This window comes from Sus scrofa, chromosome 6, assembly GCF_000003025.6.
Source record: "Sus scrofa isolate TJ Tabasco breed Duroc chromosome 6, Sscrofa11.1, whole genome shotgun sequence".
NCBI lineage: Eukaryota > Metazoa > Chordata > Mammalia > Artiodactyla > Suidae > Sus > Sus scrofa.
The window spans coordinates 83,139,240-83,161,382 of NC_010448.4; the positions used below are offsets into that span (position 1 = coordinate 83,139,240).

Below are 22,143 nucleotides of genomic sequence, written 5' to 3' on the forward strand. Positions count from 1 at the left end.
GCCACAGGCATGGCCAAAAAAATTTCAAAGATTTCACATTTACCTTTCACCCAGATTCCTCAAATGCTAGCATTTTACCCATTTCTGTTCTCTCTCTCTCTCCCTCCTTCCCTCCGTCCTTCTCTTTCTCTCTCTCTCTCCCTCCCCCTCACACACACACAAGGAGCATAATTCTCCTCACCCCTAAATACTGCATTGTGTATTTCCAAAAGGTGGTTCTGCTTTTCTACATAAACACAGTAAAACCAGAAAGTTAACGCTGATACCGCACTGCTCTCTGATCCCTGTACCCCATTCACATTTTGTCAGTTATCTTGATCATTGTCCTTTACAGTAGTAGTCGTAATAAAAATAGTAATAGTAATTGTTGTTATTTCCACTGCAGGAGCACATCTGAGATTATGTATTGCATTTAGTTCCTGTCTCTTTAGTCTCCATCCGTCTGGAACAGTTCCTCAGTCTCTCCTTTTCTTTCACCCTTCATGTTTTTGAAGAGTGAAGGCCACTTCTGTTGTAGGTTGCACCTCAGTTTAGGTTTGTCTGATTTTTTTTCTCGTGATCCTGTTCAGGAGCACATTTTTTGGCACCACGAAAATGATGGTGTGTCCTTCTCAGTGTGTCATAGCAAATGACAATATGATAGCTGTTTGTCCCCATTAATAGTTTTTTAAATTATACATTAATAACAGTGTTATTGAGTTATAATTTACATATAAAATGCACCATTTTAAAGTGTAAAATCCAGTGGTTTGGGGTATATTCCCAGAGTTGTACAGGCAACTGTCAATTTTAGAACATTTTCATCACCCTAAAAAGGCCCCATCATATCCATTAGCAGTTATTCTCCCGTCTTTTTCCCCTGCCTCTGGTGATTTCTAATCTACTTTCTGTCTCTAGAGATGTGCCTATTCCGGACATTTCATAGAGATGGCATCACAAGCCGTGTGGCCTTTTGTGTCTGGCTTCTTTCACTGAACACAGTATTTTCAAGGTTCATCCATGCTGTAGCGTGTATTAGCACTGTGTTCCTTTTTAGGGCTCAGTAATACTCCATTGCATCTATTTACACATTTTATTTTTTTATTTATTTACTTATTTATTTTTTTGTAATGATTTTTATTTTTTCCATTATAGCTGGTTTACAGTGTTCTGTCAATTTTCTACTTCACAGCATGGTGACCCAGTCACACATACATGTACACATTCTATTTTCTCACATTGTCATGCTCCATCATAAGTGACCAGACATAGTTCCCAGTGCTACAGAGCAGGATCTCATTGCTTATCCACTCCAAAGGCGATCGTTTGCATCAATTAACCCCCAATTCCCAATCCATCCCCGCCCCTTGGCCACCACAAGTCTCTTCTCCATGTCCATGATTTTATTTTCTGTATTTACACATTTTATTGACTCATTCATCAGTCAGAGGACATTTGGGTTGTTTCCACCTTTTTGGCTTTACAAATGGTGCTGCTGTGCACACTTGTGCACAACTTTTTGTGTTGGCCTAGGTTTTTAATTCCCTAGGGTGTATGTCAGGTCCCCACTACCACCGCCAGGTTCGGCGAGTCACTAGGAGGGCTCACAGGGCTTGACACATAGTCCTACTCTCGGCTGTGATTTACTGCAGTGAAAGGACACAAAGAGAATCAGCAAAGGGGAAATGCACACAGAGAAGCCCAGAGGAAACCAGCCCCAGCTTCCAGGAGTCCTCTCCGGGTGGGGTCACCCAGAACACACTTCATCCCTCCAGCACTAAGTTGTGACAACACGAGTGAGACACCGTCCACCAGGGAAGCTCGTTAAAGACTCAGGGCCAAGATTTTTAGTGGAGGCTGGTCGCATGAGTACCCTCTACCCAACCTGTACCAAAATTCCAAACTCACCCAGCAAAAGCAGAGGTTCAGCCTATGCCACACTGTTTGTAGAGTATCAGTACCCGAAGCACCCTTACCCGTCAGAGAATGCTGGAACGCTCCCTAAACCTAAGTTCCCAGACGCCAGCCAGACTTGCAAGCAAAGCCTTTCTGGGGATAGAAATGTTAACTCGGTTGTGTACAGGTCTGCACCTAGGAGTGGAATTACCAGGTCACATGGCAACTCCATGTTGAACGTTTTATGCCAAACTGTTTTCCAGAGCAATTGCACTGTTTTCCTTTCTGCCAGCAGTTGATGAGAGTTCCAGTTTCTCCGCAGCCAGGCCAGCACTTGTGATCGTCCCCCATTTTGATTGTAGCCATCCTTGTGGGATGGATATGTTTGTGAGCTAGTGATCTGTAAGTATTTAGAACCAAAAATGAGGAGCCCTCATAGCCAAAACAGATTCCCGAAGAACAAATCATGCCAGACTAACCCCTGATTTTTCTTTTCTTTTCTTTCCTTTTTTTTTTTTTTTTTTTTTTTTTGCAAAAAAGGCAATCTGGTTTCTCTGTACTAGCTGTACTGGGGCAGAGTGTTTTGTATTTTGGTCCCGTCCTTCAGAATATCTTCGTTTACAAAAATGGAGACATAGGGCTTGGGCTGATGGGCAAATTCCTGGCTTGCTGACGGATGACACTCAGAGCAGTGCCGGAGCCAGGAGAGGGGCCCTGCTGCTCCTTCCCTGACTCTGCCCTCAGCCCAGCCACGTTATATTTCTGACGCAGATGGCGGGCCCATCAAAGCAGGCAGAGTACCCAAAACAGGCAGACACACACACGCCAGATGATAAGATCTGATTCCAGAAAGATCCTGACAGCACAGAATGGTAGGCAGGCTCCAACGAGGTGGGGATTATTAGGGACAAATGGTGAGTCCACACCCACAGGATCTGGTCCAGATATAACCGGGAAGAGTTTGGTTTTTGCTCGCCACCAAAAGCCAACCGTAGCAAATGGGTGACAGTGGGAATTCAGAACTCGGCCAGCCAAGAGGCAGCCTTGCGTGACTTGAGAGTTGGCTCCCCTGGATGAAGGTCAGTGGTGGAAGCAAACAGGCTGGCTTCCCCAGGGCCCATGGGGAAAGCAGATTTGGATTGATTAAGGAAGAACCGTGTGAAACTCCGCCATCAGATGAGCTGCCTGGTAAGGTAGTGAGCACCCCGTCACTGGGGGGTGTTCAATGAGAGATTACTTAGTTTTCTGTTAAGGGACTTGCATGGGCAAGGAGGTGGCCTGGTAACATTTGAGGCCTTAGAACCCCCTAAGCATGGACCACGGACTGTCCATCTCTGAAGCCAAGTCCAGGGATTGCCCAAGACACATATCATCAGTTCTAGAGTGAGATCAGCCTTTCTGTGAGTCATCCTCTTCTTCTGCCCCTCACAGTCCTACCTGTCCTGTCACCCAGGATGTCACATGCCCATGAAGCTTCTCTTGAGACACACGCTTGCCTTCTTCTGAGCACCAGCGCCCCCCCCCCCTTACCTATTTTACCTGTGACATGTGTGGTCTGACACATGAGTCTCCCAGCCATTTGTTAGCTCCTGAACCAATGCTTCTGTTTCTTCTTACATTCATTAGGCAAATATTTAATGAGACCCTATTCTGCGCCAGTCCCCGGGGGAGTTGCCGAGCCTGCAGCAGTGACCAGGGGAGGGGCCAGTGACCAAAGCGTTGTATCCGCTTAACTGCAGGCTGCTGTGGGACTTAGCATCAGAAATGCAGGATAGGAGCTGGGGGTCTGGCTTAGGCTTGGCTGGGGGAAAAAAACCTGGAAGTGCCCTTTCAGCTGGGATCTGAAGGAAGACGAGCGGTTGGCAGGGAAGTAGAGGGTGGGGGCTGGGGGAGCCCTCTCACCATGACTGCAGCCCAAACTGCGGCTGCGCACAGGACGTGACACCTGGTCTGTTAGGAAGAGAAGCAGGGACTGCCTTTCCCTATCCCTGCTCATCCAACACCTGGGCTTGTGACCTGAGGTGGAGACATGAGGACTAGCCTTTGAGGGGCTTATGCTTTTGTGCACGTGTGTGTGTGTGTGAGTGAGAGAGAGAGTGAGAGAGCAGCTCCGATGGCCTTCTGAATCCTGCCCCAAGTGACACAGGGATTATTTGTGCCTTCATTCCCCTCCATTGATGTGGGTGACTCGAGAATGGGCCATGTTCCAAACATTACCCTGTCCCTGCAGCAACAGCACCTTTGAGAACCTGTAGACACCTGTGATTCTCTTAATTGCTCCTGTATGCCCCCTTCTCGCTCGCTCTCTCTAAGCAGGAGGGGTTTGAGGGCAGGGTGCAGCCCTCCCCTTCCAGGCCTCTGCTCCTGCTTTCCTGATGCCATTTATGTTTGAACAGCCTCCTGCTGCTCCCCAGCCCAGCCACCTCCCCTCACACTGACTTAATCGAGGGGCCCCCAAATAGGAGAGACTGAGGGAGGAGGCCAGGCTCACTTAAGCGCTCATACCCGGCAATTAGTTTCTCTTATTGCCAATTCAAGATAAGTAGAAAATAACAGAGGAATGGAACTAGGATGCAAAGCCTGTGCCAAGGGCTTGGCATGCGTTACCATGACATTTGCATGTGCTTCTCATGGAAAGACACATATCAGGCCGAGCGTGGGGATGGGGTCTGCTGGCCTGGGAGTTCAAAGAGCTCTATTCCAGCCCTGCTGGCTATCCTGTCCTGACCCCTTTCTGCTCTGAGCCTCAGCTTCATTATCTGTGAAATGGAGAGATGGTACTAGATGATTCTGCCATTTCATGGAGAGCCCAGGCCACAGGCCTGCCAGGTCTGCCCTCCTGATCTATGCATTTGGGCCGTGGCGGTGAGCACGGCGGCAGTTACTGTCCAGATGGGCCTGGAAGAGGTGGCTTCTGGCCTTGACACCAGGAGTGCAGAGCCTGGAGAACACAGATGGCGCTGTCCAGAAAGAGGGAGCTCAGGCAGGCAGGTGAGCCAGGAGATGGAAGGAGAAGAGCAGAAGGGTCTCGCTTCCGGACAGTGTCTGCAAGTGAGGTGAGAGGTAGAAATAAACACATGTGATAGATCAGTGGTTCTCGGATGCAGCCCGTGGGCCGTGTGGGGACGTATTAGAAAGGCGAATTCTCAGCCCCACCCCAGACCTGTTGAATCAGAAGCCCAGGGATTGGCCCGGTGGTCTATTCCAGCAAGCTCTCCAGCTGACTCTGATGCAGGCCAGCATCTGAGGACTAAGAAGATGGATGAAAGGAGAGGTGGAGGGATGAGGCTTGGAGCTCTTGGTGGGGCTTCTAGAGGCTGAAGAGGGAAGGGGACTAGTGTTTGTCAGTCACTTGCTGTGTCCGCTTGAAAACTGGGCATTTCCAGCTATTTTCTTTCAGTGACACCTCTCAGGGTTATGACAAAGCAGACCTTGTTATTCACATCTCAAAGGTGAGGCAGTTGAGGCTTGGAGACGTTTCATCACTTGCCAAAGTCAAAGAGATGGCAGCAGAGGTAGGACTAGAACCCAGACCTCCCTGGCCCCGGAGCCTGAGTTCTGTCCACGAAATCAGGCTGCCTCCCACTGATCCATCTCTCCACTGTGGCTTCACTGCCTGGGCTGGCTCCCCCTGGGCCCCATGGTCACCCAGAGCCCTGCTGTGCTGTCCTCTGTCAAGGGCCTGCCATCAAAGGTGAAAGGGAGACCTTGGGAGAGGAGGGAACCGCACTAGGAACAGATTGTCACCTTGCAGTCCTCCCTCCAGTGCTCAGTACAGTTCAGTGCTTATGTGATGTGCCCGAGAGGCTGACATAGGTGCCTTAATGTAGTGAGAACTCGTGCATGCACTGGTGACCAAGCAGACAGGTCTCCATTGCCACAGCCTGTGTGGGGTGCTTTGGGGAAACTGAGGCAAGGAATGTGTCGTTTCAGTCTTCAAGGAGCTTGTGGCTCAGGGCTATGGAAACAAAAACGAACAGGGACCAGCTGGGGCGCTAGGAGACCTGGGACAGCCAGGGTAGGTCAAGCCAAGTGTTGGAGGAGTTCAGGAGACTCACGCGGTGGCTTTGGGAGACAGACCTAAAGGGTGGGGGCCAGAGGGCACATGTTCAATTCCCGGCTTTCTCACTGACGCACTGGATGACCCTGGGTAAGTTACCCTTAGCTACAAGATGGAGCGAACCATCCCTAGCTCAGGTCAGTGTTCTATTAGAGTCTAACTGGCATCACTCGGTGAGTTTTCCTTCCTTCCCTTTGGAGGGTCACTTTAGGTCAGAGAAGGCTTCATGGAAGAGGCAGCTTTTCACTTAGGCACTGACAGCAGCCCAGAGTGTATTGCGTGCCTTTTGCGTCCTCTCTGAGGCATCTGTCAGCAGACGCTGGATGCATGGGCTTGTCTGAGGAGACCGGCCTTCCAGGCAGCTGTAACTGTGAACACAGCCATGGTGAGAGCAAGTAGACTCTCTCCACGTCTCAATGGAGAAAATTGTTTTTATAACGGGGTTTCAAATCCTGTTGCAAAGGGCAGGGTCAGGCGGCCTGTTTGCACTGTTTGGAATCAGCGCTCAGGTTCTGTTCTCGCTCTTTCTCGCAGATGATGCAGTTCGCCTGGCAGAGCTACAAGCGGTACGCGATGGGGAAAAACGAGCTCCGGCCCCTCACCAAAGACGGCTACGAGGGCAGCATGTTCGGTGAGCTGGCGCCGGAGACCCCTGCCCCTGGGGGCCAGGCGGAATTTCACTTTTGGCTTCTCGCCTCCTGAGCTGTGTCCCTATTTCCCCGGACCTGGGGGCTTCCACGTCTGACATCCTTTGGGACCGTCTAGGCCTGTGAGCCTGCTAGGTTTGGGGGAAACCCACGGCCTCGCTTACCTCACTCACTTCTTTATATGCACCTAGGGTTAATTTTCAGAGCAAGTGACTCGGAAATGTGAGTGGGGATGGTGATTGATGGATGCTTGTTTCCATGGAGAGGATGTGCTGTTCTGAAGGATGTGGAGAATTGGGTTTAAATCCACTCTTCCCAGTGGCTGTACCATGGTCTTGGGTGTTTTCCTAGGTAAACGAAACACATTTGCAATAGAATGGGCACACACGCTGCCTTTAGGGTCTTGGAAGTGCCTCTCACTGGCTGGCTTACAAGTTAGGGAGCAGCCTGGTTGCTGCCATGTGTGGGCAGCTTGAGTTTGATCTGCAGCCTCTCTTGCCGACATCTCTGCCCTTTGCAGCCGTGAGATCCTCCTAACCCAGAGCCTCGAAAGGCCCTCTCAGCCTCAGAGACTGCCAGGTACCTTACTGTGGGTGTGGCTTCAGACTTCCAATGTGACTTCCCAACAAATCGCCGGCTCCCCTCTCTGCAGGCCTTCCACATGAAAAGATGCTGGAGGCAACTGGCTTCCTTCTTCCCTGGGAGATGGGAGCTTGGGGTGGGGAGGATGAGGGCTGGAGACAGAAATTGATCACCTGTATTTCCCACCCCTTAGAGACCCAGGCTTTTGGCCTCAAGAACCAAGGAACTCAGTCAGGTGAAAAGTCCCAGAAAATTTTCAAAAGCAAGTTTATAAGGAATGTCCCCTAAGCGTATGGCCTTGTCTGAGTATTTGTGTTTTGGGAAAAGGGACATAAGAGCTACCCCCTAACCAGGCAGCATTACAACCTTTCTGGCAATTGAGACAGTTCACTCCCCTTGGGTAGGGGGTGTGATTTGGGGTTGCTGCTGCTGCAGCTTTTCCCCCTGATTATCATAGGCATGTAGGGGAAAAGAGAAAGCATCACCAAATGTAAAGCAGGCAAAAAAGAACTTGCTCTACTACGTAAATGCTGCCTCTGTTGACATCTTGGCTCATTTCCTTTTAATTTTCTTTGCTATGCTTTTCCCCCCTCTCTATACAATGTTATGTTCTTTTTTTTTTTTTTTTTTTTTTTTTTTTTTTTTTTTTTTTTTTTTTTTTTTTTTTTTTTTGTTGTTGTTGTTGTTGTTGTTGCTATTTCTTGGGCCGCTCCCGCGGCATATGGAGGTTCCCAGGCTAGGGGTTGAATCGGAGCTGTAGCCACCGGCCTACGCCAGAGCCACAGCAACGCGGGATCCGAGCCGCGTCTGCAACCTACACCACAGCTCACGGCAACGCCGGATCGTTAACCCACTGAGCAAGGGCAGGGACCGAACCCGCAACCTCATGGTTCCTAGTCGGATTCGTTAACCACTGCGCCACGATGGGAACTCCCCTTTTTTTTTTTTTTAACTTAATGCTCCATCCTAAGCGATTCTCTAACTCATGTAAATTTTTTCATAAAGAATACTTTTAATGGTTTCAATTATTGCACGGATGTGCCATAATTCATTTAACCATCCCGCTAATGTTGGACAAAGGTCATTTCCAGTTTTTCCCTATTAAAAATAACGCAGCAAGTACCATCTTTGTGCATAAAATGTTGTCTTAGGATAGAATCTGAGAGAGGACTCCCACATCAGAGAGGGAAAGACAGATGTTTCTTGAACAGAGATGAGATGTGTGGATTCCAGGTTCAGAGGCTCACTCTGCTGCCTGCCTCGAACACAGACCTTCCCCCACGTCCACATCAGCCCTGGTGAAAGATGGCTGGTGGCTCTCATCAAAGTTGTTGGAGCGTTGGCTGCTAGTGTAAATGAGGGACACAATCAGGGAAGCTTCTCCTCTCCTCTCTACACAGTGCGCAGGTACTCAGGAATTGGTAGAGGTTGGGGGGAAGGCTGCTGATCGCTGAAACTGCCCGGCAAGGGTGTAGCTGTCACTCTGACCATCCCTGGGGATAGAGGGAGCGCCATGGGGAGCATGACTGGGAGGAGGTGGGTTAAACCAAGTCCCATTTTGTGAAATTCCTCAGGGCCTGTCATTTACCCCAAGCCTTCGGCCCCTTTCCCAGCCCTGAGGCTGATGGAAAGCAGGCAACCTGCAATTACGGAAAGAAACCTGGACCTCAAGCCGAAAGACCTGGGTGCAAGTCCTCACTCTGCCCTGAACTATCTGTGTGACCACGTCCAGGTCATTTGACCTCTCTGGGCCCTTGTTCATTCAGCTTTCACACTCAGGTTGCTGGGAGAGCATACAGGGAGTGTGCATGCGGCCCAAGTATGTGTGAGTGGCTTAGGATGTAAATGGGGTTGGCAGTTGCCCAGGTGAGCCCATGGAGGGTCCTCAGGTCCCCTGGGTTGTCTGTGTCCCCAGAGCGGCCTTGGCAAGGCACCCTGTGTGGGCAGTAGTCCTGGAAGAGCCTTCCTTCTGCAACTGGCAGATGATCTGCAGTGGCGCCTGGCTCCTGGGCAAAGAGGATGCGTAGGGCCCCAGGCACTGCGCAGGGAGAAGCTAGCCTTGATTTATTTATTCTTTTACTCAACAGAGGTGCTTGTTTCGTGTCATTCGCAGTGTTGACTGCTGGGGATACAGGGATAAATGACCGTGACAACTCCGCCAGCACTGCTGAGATGACTCTCCCTGGGGTCTGTCTAGGTGCTCCCAGAAAGAAAGCCTAGTAGACGGGATCGTGATCAATGACGTGCACAGTCCTTCACTGGCGTGTGGTTCTGGGCCCTAGAGCCCAACAAATTCAAACGGCCTTCACTACTCCCTCGTTGAGTGACCTTGGGCAAGGCGTGTCTCTCTGAGGCTGTATTTTCTGTAAAGTGGAATTAATGAAAACATCATCCCCCAGCCCAGGGCCTGCCTGATGTAGAACCATCACAATGGAGGCAGTTATGAGGGTTTAGGGGCCTTTAGAGGCCTGGAGCCTCATTTGGGGTAGACTCATGAGGGGCTTGGAAGTCAGACTGTTCTAGAAGGTACGAGATGGACTGGCCTGAATTAAGCAGCTTGTCACACCACCACTTCTTTTGCTGGACTCCTGGGCTTCTGGGTGGCATCCTTCCTGGGCTCTGGCAGCTGCTGTCATCAGTGACCTCACTGTAGGCTGGGCACTGCAAGGCATGGTCAGGCGGCAGCTGTCCCCACCCTGCCTGCTTGGCTGAGGCCATGGACTGGGTCCCTGAGCTGCCTCCTGCATCTTGGTGCCTATCAGTTTGACGTGGGCTCTTGGAGCCTCCTCCCTGGGCCTGCAGGGCCAAGAGAGCTGCCTACAGGGAAAAGTAACAAGTTCATGCTGGTGCCCGAGCTGCGTATAGGGAAAAGTAACAAGTTCATGCTGGTACCCGGCTCTGTAGGATTTACAGGAGCTGCAGGGAAGACATGGGATGCGGAGCCTGATCTCCCTGTGTGGCATGTCACCAAATTGAACGTCCCCTCCCCACACCACCCATGTGCTCCTCCCTGGACCTGTTTTCACTTTGAGAGTAAGGCCTCTGGGTGAGGCACTTCTCAAGCCAGTCTTTGTGTCCTGAGCAATTCAGTGTTAAAGTAGCTTTCTGTTTACCACGGTGGTCTCAGGAGGTCCCATCAGAAAATGCCCCCGAGACCCTAGCGGCTGCCAGCCAAGAGGACATGTCCTGTTCCTCATGAGCACAGGGCCGGGACTCGATGGGGATGCTCTTATCTCTATGAAGTCACAGAGGTGAGTCTGCCACCTGAAGAACACAATTGAGGAGGGGAGGGTGGAGGAACTAGCCATCAAGCAGCCGCTGGCGATGCCGTAAAGCACAGGGGTTCTGTACACAGAGCCCCAGCCTCCTTACCTGTAAAGGGGCTGCTGCTGGACCTGGGGGACTATTAAATAAGCCAGCCGAAGAACCTGGACTCGGAGGCCTGACAGCTTGGATGTGTGTGTTCCTCTGCCACTTCCCGGCTGTGTGACCTTAGGCAAGTTTCTTCACCTTTCTGGGCCTCAGTTTCCCAGCTATAATGTGGGGACGACAGGACCTACTAATCGGATCGTTTTGAGAACTAAGAGTTAATGCATGAGAAGTGCTTGTATTCACGCCAGGCACATAGGAAACGTTCTTCAAGTTCAGCTGTGATGAGGATGATGTAAGGCCCTTAGGACAGTGTGTGCTTCTCCCATTTTGACTGGGTCACACCCAAGGCCCCTGGAGCCTCCTGGACCCAGGGACCCACGTCAGGGCCCCAGGGCTTTCCCAGCCCTCATCCCTCCTGCCTGTTCCCCTCAGCCCTCGAGCGTCCACACAGAGACCATAGGGGGGCAGCCCATGGGCAGGCGGTGTCCCTCATCATCATCTTCCACTGGAATTTTTGGCAGGAAAGAGCCAGGGGAAGGTTAAGTTTCAAGGCTGTGGAATAAATCGGCCTTCTGTCAGAAGAAGAGTGTCCAGGAGGGTGGTAAGGGTGACCTCGCGCTCCGTGCCAGCTGCCACCTTAAAGTACTTAATGAGCATTAAATCCTCCAAGAAGTCCGAGTGGCCCCAAGAACTTCACTCTCCCCTGGCAGTGGTGAGGGGGAATCGGTACTGGTTACAGAGTCTTGGGAGGTCGCCATCAAAGAGGCCCTTTGGCACCAAGTCTGACTGCCTCATCTTAGAGCCAGGGAAACCAAGCTCAGAGAGGGAAAGGGACCCACCCGGTGGCACAGCATGTTAACTGTAGGAATTTGAACTCTCGTGGCCTGAGTCCCAGCACTTTGCTCTTTCCACCACCCACTCTGAGATTAGCCAGATTGTCAGAGCACAGAGTGGTCCTGGCCAGATCACTGCTAGGAGCTAGACATTCTCAGAACTCTCGCAACAGCAAGTCATCTTTCAGGATGTATATGATTTCGGGGCCAGGAGCCCTCCTGCTTCCTGTACGTGCATCACACCAGGCACCTAGCTGCATTCTCTCCTGTCCTCCTCGCAGCCCTGGGAAGGTATACATTACCACATATCCCCATTTTACAGATGAGGAAACGGAGACTTGGCGAGTTTTAGGACTTGCTTAGTCACACATTTGTAGAGCAGGATTTAATCACAGGAGTCTGACTCCAAAACCCAAGCCATAAATCACCATGCTGCCCTGTCCCCCAGTGACCCCAAGCATGGCTGTAGAAAAGGGAGTGGGAACAGAGAGACAGTCTCAGGGTTGGTGGCATTGCGTCTTCTGCTCCACTGCCCTCATGGAAGCACAGAAAGACATGTACTACGTAGGGCAGTGTCTGCAGCCACCCATCTGAAAGCATCATTATTTGTTGGACATCACCTGAGTATTTTGGCAAAAAAGATTCCAATTTCTTTCTTTTCTCCCACCACAGGAAAAATATTTTACCTCTGCCCAGTAACCTAAAAATATCTACTTGCAAAACATGCCTTTAGCCATCAGCATGATGAGCTGCGAAGAGCATGGATTTGTGAACCAGACCAGCCTGAGTTTGAATCCCGGTTCTAGCACTTACTAGTTCTGTGACCTTAGGCAAGTTTCTTAAACTCTCTGCACCTCAGTTTCTCCATCTATACAATGAAGATAATACCCACTTCACTCAGCAGTGGTGAGGGTTAGAGAAAGCTGATGTGTATAAAACCTGCCCATGTGCTTTAACATCCTTGCCCATAGGCATGCATTAACCATAAGCTGCAGCCATGATTGTTACATTTGTTATAAAATAATTGTGAGAATAATTATATTCCAAGGAAAGAAAAAAATAGTGGCTGTCACACAGTAGGCTCTCAATCAATATTGCCAAATGGATGAATTGCCCCTGAGGTCCCTACCTGCTCTGTTTTCCCTGAAGCCCTTCATCCCGCTCCTGCTGTGCTCTGTCCCGCTCATCCTCTGCAGCTGCCATGACCTCCTCCGTCACAAAGTACATTGGGAATCAGCAGACTGACCCTGAAAGAGCAGCAGTCTTGCTTAGTCAGCGGCTCTGATCCCAGGCATCTTCTCTGTGAAGGAGAGAGGTGCATCTGCGGCTGGAAGCAACGTCCCCCTGCTGCGAGCCAGCTCGGGGTGACCGTGAGGGCCCCAGATTGGATTCTGCCTCTGCCTGGTGAATCCCCAGTAGAACTGCCTGACCAAATCCCTGTTTCCAGAGATGATTTACAGCCTTGGGTGAGCTAAGAGGCAAAATGAGCACGGCACGATTTTTAGATCACAGGCTGCGAATGGTCGGCCTTCGCAGAGAGAAAAATCACCTTTGCCTTGTAAACGGAGCAAATATGATATTGGAGAGGGAATAAATCCAGGCCCCAAGATATCATTTTTACAACTGCGTTTTGGCGTGTGACTTAGCTGTGCCTTCTGTACAGTGTTCATAGTCTCTACGTGTGTGTGCAGGTGCACACACATGCACACACACACACACACACACACTCCAGTCTTCCTGGGTCCTTCTGTAGGTTAGAAAGCCGCTCCGCAGTGTGGCTGTGGGGAGGTACACACTTTGCAGACAGTTTTGAAAACTGTTTTCAAAAGATAAACAGTTTTCCATAGATCTCCATGCTGTTTCCACAGCTCTCTGAATTTGTTTCTGAGTGGCAGCAGTTTTGACTTGGGAGCTATGCCAGGGTTCAGATTCCTGGCGTTTACCAGCTGAATTAAATGGGGCAAGTCAGAAAGTGCTCTGAAGCTCAGTTTACCCACCTATAAAAGAGGGAGGGCAGAGCTAGGTAGCCCCAGTGCAGTGCCCAGCACCTACGAAGCCCTCATAAAGGACTTTTCCTTCCCGGAGGGCAGATACACCCTTCCCAGCCCCTTCCCTGTCTCCTCTTTTATTGGGTGACAGAGCACTGGGACTTCTCTGGCTGAAAATGCCATATCCTCTTTTGTAAGTTTTGTTTTTTGGAGGTTTGTTTTTTCTTTTTTTCTGAAAAACAAAAACAAAACACCAAATATCCATAGCTCTTGGAAGATCAATATCAGGCAATGATGCTCCCTGATTTTGGCAGGCGGTGGTGCACATTCCTGACCCCGGCTTTGAGTTTGTTTTGAGAAAGCGCTGTCATCAGCCCCGGAGGTGGTGATGTTGCAATTCCTTGGGTAGAATGGGTCAGGCTACAGGGCAGCGAGCAAACCTTCCCGGCAGTCACATGTCTTGGGAGCCGGGGCTGCTCCATCCGGAGGCCAGAGGCTGTCAAAGCACAGAGGAAATGGATTAGAAACACCAGTCACAGGCAAATGGCCTTTAGCACCAGGAAGAAAATGGGAGGAAAGTATTAACCCCACGCATGGGAAGGCCAGGCAGGACTGGCAGTTTCTGGTCAGATGCTGCAGCCGGTGGTGGCCTCCCTGTGGCCTTGCGTGACACATCCACGATTCCTCGGCCAGCTTCTAAAGACCAGAATGTCCCTGGAGTGACGCTGGGTGATTAGCAAAGCAGAGCGCTCACCTCTCAGTTGGCCTGCCGACTGCCACGCTCTCATGCTGCTGACCACTCAGGCCGCGCTGCTCTGCACCCTCCTACCAGAAAGATATTTTCCCCCCAAGCGGTTTCTAATTAAGATGCATCTTTGCTGTTTTTTTCTTTCTCTTTTTGTTTAAAAGACTTCCCACCAGCACAGAGCATCATTTATGTCTCTAGAAAATATAGCAGCAGGTTGTTGTGAAAAGAAAACTTGAGGCTTGGAGCCTTGGGTCCCTGCCCCAGCCCGGCACCAGCAGCCACCTGAGCCCGCGACCTCCTCTGGGTCTCGACTCGGCTTCAGTACAAAGAGGTTGGCACCCTGGGCCCTCACTGTCCCCTCTGTGATTCTCAGCTCGTTACTAGGGCTCATTTTTTTTCCCGCCTCTGAGAGGCTATTTGGGCTACGCAGTTTCTGTTGAAATCTGAAATTTTAGTAGCAAGTCTTGTGCCTGTTGGAGAGGAGTGAGTCAGGGTATCTATTCCCAGAGCAAGTTACCGGGGAAGCATGAGATGATTCATATTGAAACTGACATTCCCTCCTGGGGGTGACGTGTTCCTGCCCAATTTCCATAGGCCTTCCCTTCCTTGGAAACAAGGCAGAGCCCGCAGCAGCCAGCCAGCCCTCTTTGCTTCCTTGCATTAATGGCAAGCACTTGCCAGATTTCCCAGCAAACTCAGTAACAAATAGGTCTGCGAATTCACAGAATCTCAGACTGTCCATGCCAGGTGGATTCTTTGAAACCATCTGGTCCAGCATCGAAGGATGGGGAAAGACGCACAGAGGGACAGGGCACTCGGAAGGTCTGACAGCCAGGAATTGAACCCTGGTCCTTTAACTTGAGCCTCTATCTTTTTTTTCCTTTTTAATTATTTTTTTAAAAATTAAGATGTAACTTACAATTTACAGTAAAATGCACAAATCTTAAGTGCATAGCCCAAGGAATTTTACATGTGGATGCACCCCTGTCACCACCCCACAGGTCAAGATAGAGGGCCCTTCTGTTACCCCAGAAGCTCCCCCAGACCCTCCCTGGTCAGCAGTCCCCATTGGTTCTGACTTGTCACCTTAGGTTTGTTTTGTCTGCTTTAAAATGTCCTGTCATACTGTGTGCACTTTTAGAGTTTACTTTTTTCACTCATAATCATGTCATGAAGGGTTCATTTTTTCTCCCCCAAGTTCATCCATTCTGCTGTTGCTAGACATTTTTGTTCCTGGTTATTTGGTAATTATGAGCAAAGCTGCTATAAACACTTTTTGTTTTTTTGTTTAAAATGTAGTCAACTGTACTTTAATTAAAATTTAAAAGCAATAAAAATAAAATGCAGTGACTTTGATTCAATTTGCAACCATCACCACAGTCATTTTTAAAACATTTTCAGTATCCCCAAAGGAAATCCTGTACCCATTAGCTGTCACCCCCCATTTCTCCCCAGCCCTCCCTCCTCTACCAGCCCTAGGCCACCACTAATCTACTTTCCATCCCTTTATCAATTCTTCTATTCTGAACACTCTGTATAAAAGGAGCCATATAATACAGCCCCTTTTGTGACTGGCTTCTTTCACTGAGCATAATTTTTTTTAATAATGATTTTTATATTTTTTAGTTTATTTTTTTGTTTTTGTTTTTTAAGGCTGCACCTGTGGCATATGGAGGTTCCCAGGCTAGGGATCAAATCTGAGCTACAGCTGCCAGCCTACACCACAGCCACAGCAATACAGGATCTGAGCCACGTCTGAAGCCTACACTGTAGCTCACAGCAACGCCAGATCCCTGACCCACTGAGCAAGGCCAGGGATGGAACCCGCATCTTCATGGATGCTAGTTGGATTCATTTCCACTGCGCCGCGATAAAAGAACTCCCTGAGATAATGTTTTGAGGTTCAACCACATTGTAGCAGGTAGCAGTACTTCATTCCTTTATATTGACAAACAACATTCCATTGCATGGGCTTGTCACATTTTGTGTAACCATCAGTGGACATTTGGATCGTGTCTGCTTTTCTTGGCTATTACAAATGATGCTGGAGTTCCCACTGTGGCACAAGATTGGCAGCATCTATGCAGTGCCAGGATGGAAATTTGATCCCCAGCCTGGCACAATGGGTTAAAGCATCTGGCTTTAGGTCACAATTGTGGCTTGGCTCTGATCCCTGGCCCAGGAACTCCATATGCCATGGGGTGACCAAAAAAAAACCAAAAACCCCCGAAACAAACGATGCTGCTGTGAACATTCATGTATAAGGTTTTGTATGGATGTAGACTTTTGTTTCTCTTGGTATATGCCTGGGAGTGGAATTGCTGGATCCTGTGGGAACTCTGTGTGCACCTTTTGGAGGAACTGCTAGCCTGTTTTCCACTGTAGCTGCACCATTTACATGTTGGTTGTTTATCACCACTTTGGTCCGTGATTTTGGTGGAAACAGGCGGTATCTATGTTGGGACCTACCCAGGATTTGAACTGCCGGGTCTTTCTGTATCCATACTTTGAGCTTTAGTTGAATGCTGCCGGCTTTCCAAAGTGATAGACCAATAGTCCCACCAGCTAGGTATGAGAGTTCTAGTTCCATTTTCCTCGCCAATGCTTGCTGTTGTCAGTGTGCTTAATATTAGCCTCCTGCTGAGTGCTGCCTCCCCTTTAATAAAGCCCCCAGATTGCCCATGTTCAAAGCCTCAGTTTCCCAGGCTTATGCTCCCCAGGGCAGAGCCGCCCTCACTGCCAGCTCCGCCCTGGTCTGGAGACGGCCTCTGCTCCTCCTGCCTTACCTTCCGCAGGTGAACTGCGGCTCGCAGGCCAGCTGCCCCAGTGCTCTTTGTGGCAGAAGGAGTGGTCAGCAGAGTCTTCCTTCACTACCCGCTCCCCACACTGTCTCCCCAGCACCGTGGAATGGCCTTTCTGTCTCCCAGGCCACCTGGCTGTGACACATGGCCCAAGAGCATGAACTGGAGCTTTTCTAGTTCAGTTACTGGGCCAGAAAGGGGTCTTAATAGAGATGTTGACCTTGAAGCAAGAAGATGGAGCTGTCCGAATCCTGGCTCCATGGATAACTCGCTGGGTAGATGTCACATTCCTTTCAAAACCTCAGTTTTCTCCCCCTGTAGAATGGGGATGAGGACATCCTAGATTATCACTGGGGTCACAGGAAACCATTCCTTGATCTGCCGGTGATTACTCAGTGCCTACTGTGCCATTCGACTCTGTTCCAGAGACGGGGAGGCAGCGGGAGTGAGATGGAGACCCAGGCTCGTGGGAAGACAAATGCCTAAGCTTTAGTTTAAGGCAGTATGAGTGCTTCGAGATACAAGTTCACTCCGAGTGCTCCTTAACTCATCCTTGGAGGGATGGGCTTCAGAAATATTTCCTGAGGAAGGCGGCTTCTACCAAGGCTGGAAGCATGAATGAAGAAGCTTAAGAGCGGGATAGCAGGTGCAGAAACACACGCACAAAGCCTCGAAGGGGAGATCGAGCAAGACCATGGCCCCTGGGGGTTAAAAAAGTGCTCAGTGTGGGTAGAGAGGGTGAGGGCATGGTAAGGGACCATCTGTGAGCAGCTGGCATATTAACGGGGTCCCATGAATGCTCCTCAGTGTTGTCTCCCCACCCCAAGACCCAAGAGCCAAGAGACCTGGCTTCTAATGGCTTCTTGGCCACCAATCTGCTCTGTGACCCAGGCAAGACGCGGTCCCTCTTTGAGCTTCTTTCCTCATCATACAGCATGGGCATCTGGCATATGGTCTCTCATGTTACTTCTAGGTCCTAAAACAGTAGGTGACAAGTCCATTTTGGGGGGTGTCTCACACTGGCTGGTGAAAGCCTGCGTCGGTGGCATTGCACTGGTGGCAGAGGTGCTGCATGGTCATGGTGACCACTTCTCTGGAAGGGCCAGGACTTCATGTCCCCACTCTGGGGGCCTTTGACATGGGCAGATCAGTTCCCTGCTCCACAGACGGCTGCTCTCCCGAGCATAAACAGTCTGCATGAGAACCGTGCTGGGATCAATAGGAATTGTTGAAAAATTCTGAAGCGAGCCTGGAGGAGGACAAAGAGACCCGGAAGCATGTTGTCAGCACAATTTGGGGCTAATACTCAAGTTTGTTTTTCTTTTCATCAAGTCTGAAAGGCGGTTTGAAATCCACTGCTCTTATTTCGTTTTGTTTTTTAATGACTGGATAAAGCACAATTGCATTTTCTCACCCAATAACTTTGAATTGTGGGAACAGACTGTGTTGGGGATAATTGCTGCTGTCTAATCCCACTGATGACCAAGCGAACGATCCGGGCAGGGAGGAAAGCAGCCGCCATGCTTCCTACTTCTGGCAGCCAGGGCTCGGCTCCCCAAATAACCCTGTTCCCAAAATAGCAGTTGCCCAGAAATGCATCTGGATTTTGTTTTGCAACAAGCAACGGATAGCTTATGGGGACATGGAGAGTTTTCCTTCCATGCTGCAACTAATAAGGACCTACTAAGTGCCAGGACCTACTAAGTGCCAGGCCTCTGAGCTGGGTGTGGAGCAGAGAAAAGGGAGTAAAAAAAGAACAAAACATGATGAGCTCGTTAGAGAGGAGACCAGTGATGTCTGCCTGTGCAACCAGAAAGGATGCGTGCCGGAGCAGCGTGGCTCCAAGTACCTAAGGAGACTGCTGAACAAGTTCTTGAGACTATTTGAAAAGTTTTTGTAAAGTTCCCCACATTTCATTGCTGGGGAGTCACAAAGAGGGTGACATGTGAGAGGAGTCACGTGGCGGGGGGGGTGGCTCCTCCGCCAGAGCTGCTCAGGGGGTAGTTTTTGACAAACATCCATGAAATCTCTGTTATAGGTAGAGGACCAAGGTTATGCGGTCCTGCTGGTAGAGTGTTGGTGCTCAGACAGAGGAGAGTGGCTGGTGGGAGGCGGGGGTGGGGGAATAGAGGCTGTGGGCTTGAAGGGACGAGACCTAGTCTGAGTATCCAGCACACAGCCCTGCATTCTCTGCACAGTGCCTAGGGCTCATAAAAGTACTTTAATTTCTTTTTAAACCAGAGAAACATGTAAAGGTAATAATGAACATAAAACAGTGGATCCAGCCTCTCTATATCAAAGCAAATTTTTTTTGGTTTTGGATTTTTCGCTTTTAAAAAATTAAAGTATAGTTGATTTGCAATATTGTGCCAATTCCAGGGCAACTGTAAATGATCATTTTTAATATTTTTTACCGAGGTAGGGCCCGTGAAAGTCACAGGCAGCCCTGCCCCTGCATCCCTCTCTTCCTCTCCGGGTGAGGGTTCTGAAAGCCTGCAGCTGCTCAGACCTGATGGGAGGGGTCCCCTTCCTTCTCAGTGTCATCAGGAAGGCTGGCAGTAAACATACCCACAGCTCTTGTTGGGTTGGTGTTTTGTCCCTCTTGGAGCTGGGTCGGAGGGGGGGCCTCTCTGCAGGTGCTCACCTCCCAGCACAGGCACTTTCTTGTGAATTTCATGTATACGGTGCCTCTTCGAGATCGTGTTCAGTATGGCCAGGAAACTGAGACTCTGAGAGAAGTACCTGCGAAGAGGCAGAGCAACAGTTCCAACCCAGGCTTGTGTAACCTCTGAAGTCCCCACATCCTGTTTCCTTTGCCTCGGGGACTATGAACCCTTCTCAGGCCATGGGCCCTCAGGTAACCTGCCTTGTGCAATACCAGCATGGCTTCAGGCCTAGATGGTGTTTTGGGGTGTGTAGAGGTGACGGTGAATGGCAAAGAAGGGTCTGTGTTGATTAAAAGCAGGTTGTGACGTTCTCTTGACACAGCTCAGCTTTGATTCATTGAGTCCCTCTTCCCTGCATTAGGCTATAGAAGTGAAGCCAAAGTCATTATTTATCTTACCTAAACCAAGGAGGACAAAATCTCTAACTCCCCAGAGAAGGCTATTGCATGGCACTCGCCCCCATCTAAGAGGATGTCACAGGGGCCGCACTGGGGAAGCTGCCAAATCCAACAGCAGGGTCCTTCTTTCCACAAAGGATGTGGCTTTATCTGAAGGGCCTTGAATTTCCGGGACACGAATGACACCCAGACTCAGAGGTACGTGCAGGAGTTCCCACTGTGGTGCATCGGGTTAAGAATCTGACTGCAGTGGCTCAGATCACTGCAGCAGTATGGGTTCAATCCCTGGCCCAACACAGTGTGTTAAAGGATCTGGCACTGGTGTTGCCACAAGCTGTGGCATAGGTTACAGCCGTGGCTTGGAGTCAGTCCCTGGCCTGGGAACTTCCGCAGGCTGCGGGTGTGGCCATAAAGCAATAGGGGAAGTGCAAAAGTAGGTCCCTTGGCCAACAAGACACCCTTTCTGGGTTCCCTCAGGCTCCCAGGGTTGGGGCTGTGACTCTGCCTCCTCCGTAGTCTGCACAGCTCCAGAGCCCATCCCCCCCAAACACCCCAGCATCTGCAGCTCAAAACACTGACTGAGGAAGAAGCAAAGCCCAACAGAGGATTCTGGTGATTTGAGGCACTTACACCAACTGGTTAGAACCAGAGGCTTTGGCACCTGGTTTCCTGGTCACTGTTTTCTGGTGGTGTGACTTTGGACGATTGAATTAACCTCTCTGTGCCACAGTTTCCTCTCCCAGAAAAAACCAGGAATCAATAGTATGTACCTCACAGAGTGGTAGTTGTGAGAATTCAGTTGGTTAATACATGTGAAGAGTAGTACCAAGAAATAGTAATTGCTGTTATCATCGTCATCTTTACCATTAATATTGCCAAAGCTGCCCAGGGAAGCCGGAGTTGGGTCCCATCCCCACCCTGCCAGTGACTGCCCGTGTGATCTTGGACAGCACACTGCCCCCACCACCACCACCTCCCTGTGGTAGTCTTGCTGTCTAAGAAATGAGCAGTGTGAAGCAATTTGCGGTTCTTAACCAGGGAAAAGCATCAGAATTACCCCATGGGCTTTTGCAAACATGGACTTCCGGGTTCCATTCCCAGAAATTCCGATTCAGTGGGCCTGGAGCTGGCCCAGGGACCTGTGTTAAAAATAGAATCTCTATTGGTGATTCTGATCCATGAGCTGGGTTAGGAACCATGGAACCCTCCCAGGCCTAAAGGATCAGCACCCCCTCCCTCAGCCCCCTGAGCCCAGGTGGTGTCTTGGCAAGGGCAAGCCGCTGCCCCCTGTGGCTGCTGAGCCTGCCACCTGCAGGGGGCGGGGGTCCCGTTTACTGGATGTGGCAGGCCAGCCCGCAGTTCAGCAGAAAGGCTATGGTGACCTGGAGAGCAGCCATGTGGTATGAGTGGGTCCAGCAGGTCCAGGGGTTTTCATCAAGCTGATGTTCAGTGAAAATGGTATTTGCAAATGGCAGGTGGAGCAATTGTGAAAAGAGAGTGTGTTCTGGCCCTGCGGTAACCCTACCCCCGGGTAACAGAGGATATTCTTGGTGTAACTTTGAACTATTCCTGAAATGTGGTTGCGAAGGGGCTGGGGGTATGGATGTATGTCAGCCCCACATTCCTGTGGTGCTAGGGGGAGGATTTTGGGTGCTTTTGATAAGAAAAGCCTCAAAGGAGCCTTATTATCACAAATGGTCCATCTCCCTGGGCACTGATGGGGCCCCACCTTCCTCTGCTGGAGCTCACCACACTGCCCCGCCTGGCACACTGACCCCCACCTGGCACACTGACCTGGCTCCTTACCTCTTCAGCACATCTCCCCTCCCTTCTCTGATCCAGCCAGGAAACTAGGGAACCTTGGTCCCTCTCTCTCTCTCAAGGCCGAGTGGCAGGACAGCCTCTCTGTCTCCATCCATCCCCCCTTTTCTTCCTTCCTGCCTCCAACCCTGGATGTTCCCTTTGTGTGGTTAAGTTGGATTGGTGTTTTTTCTTTGAAAAAACAAGTATAACTGTAGTAAAACCTGCTTTCTGAAGGCAGGCACAGCTTCTGACTGACCCTTACATATGGTGCTGACACCAGCCTCAGTCTAGACGCTAGAAATGCGCGGGTGAATAAACCCATCGCTCCTGTCCTGAGACCGAACCCCAGGACCATGGGGCTGTGCAGCCC

At 50.2% G+C, this 22,143-nt stretch overlaps 1 protein-coding gene across 1 annotated transcript in view; it reads left to right on the forward strand.

The window, feature by feature from the left end:
- MAN1C1 (mannosidase alpha class 1C member 1) overlaps window positions 1–22,143 on the forward strand; it is a 138,707-nt gene that overhangs the window by 49,298 nt on the left and 67,266 nt on the right. The window contains exon 2 of the mRNA XM_021095595.1: window positions 6,470–6,566. Coding sequence (XP_020951254.1) covers window positions 6,470–6,566 — 97 coding nt within the window. The remainder of the gene's footprint in view (window positions 1–6,469; window positions 6,567–22,143) is intronic.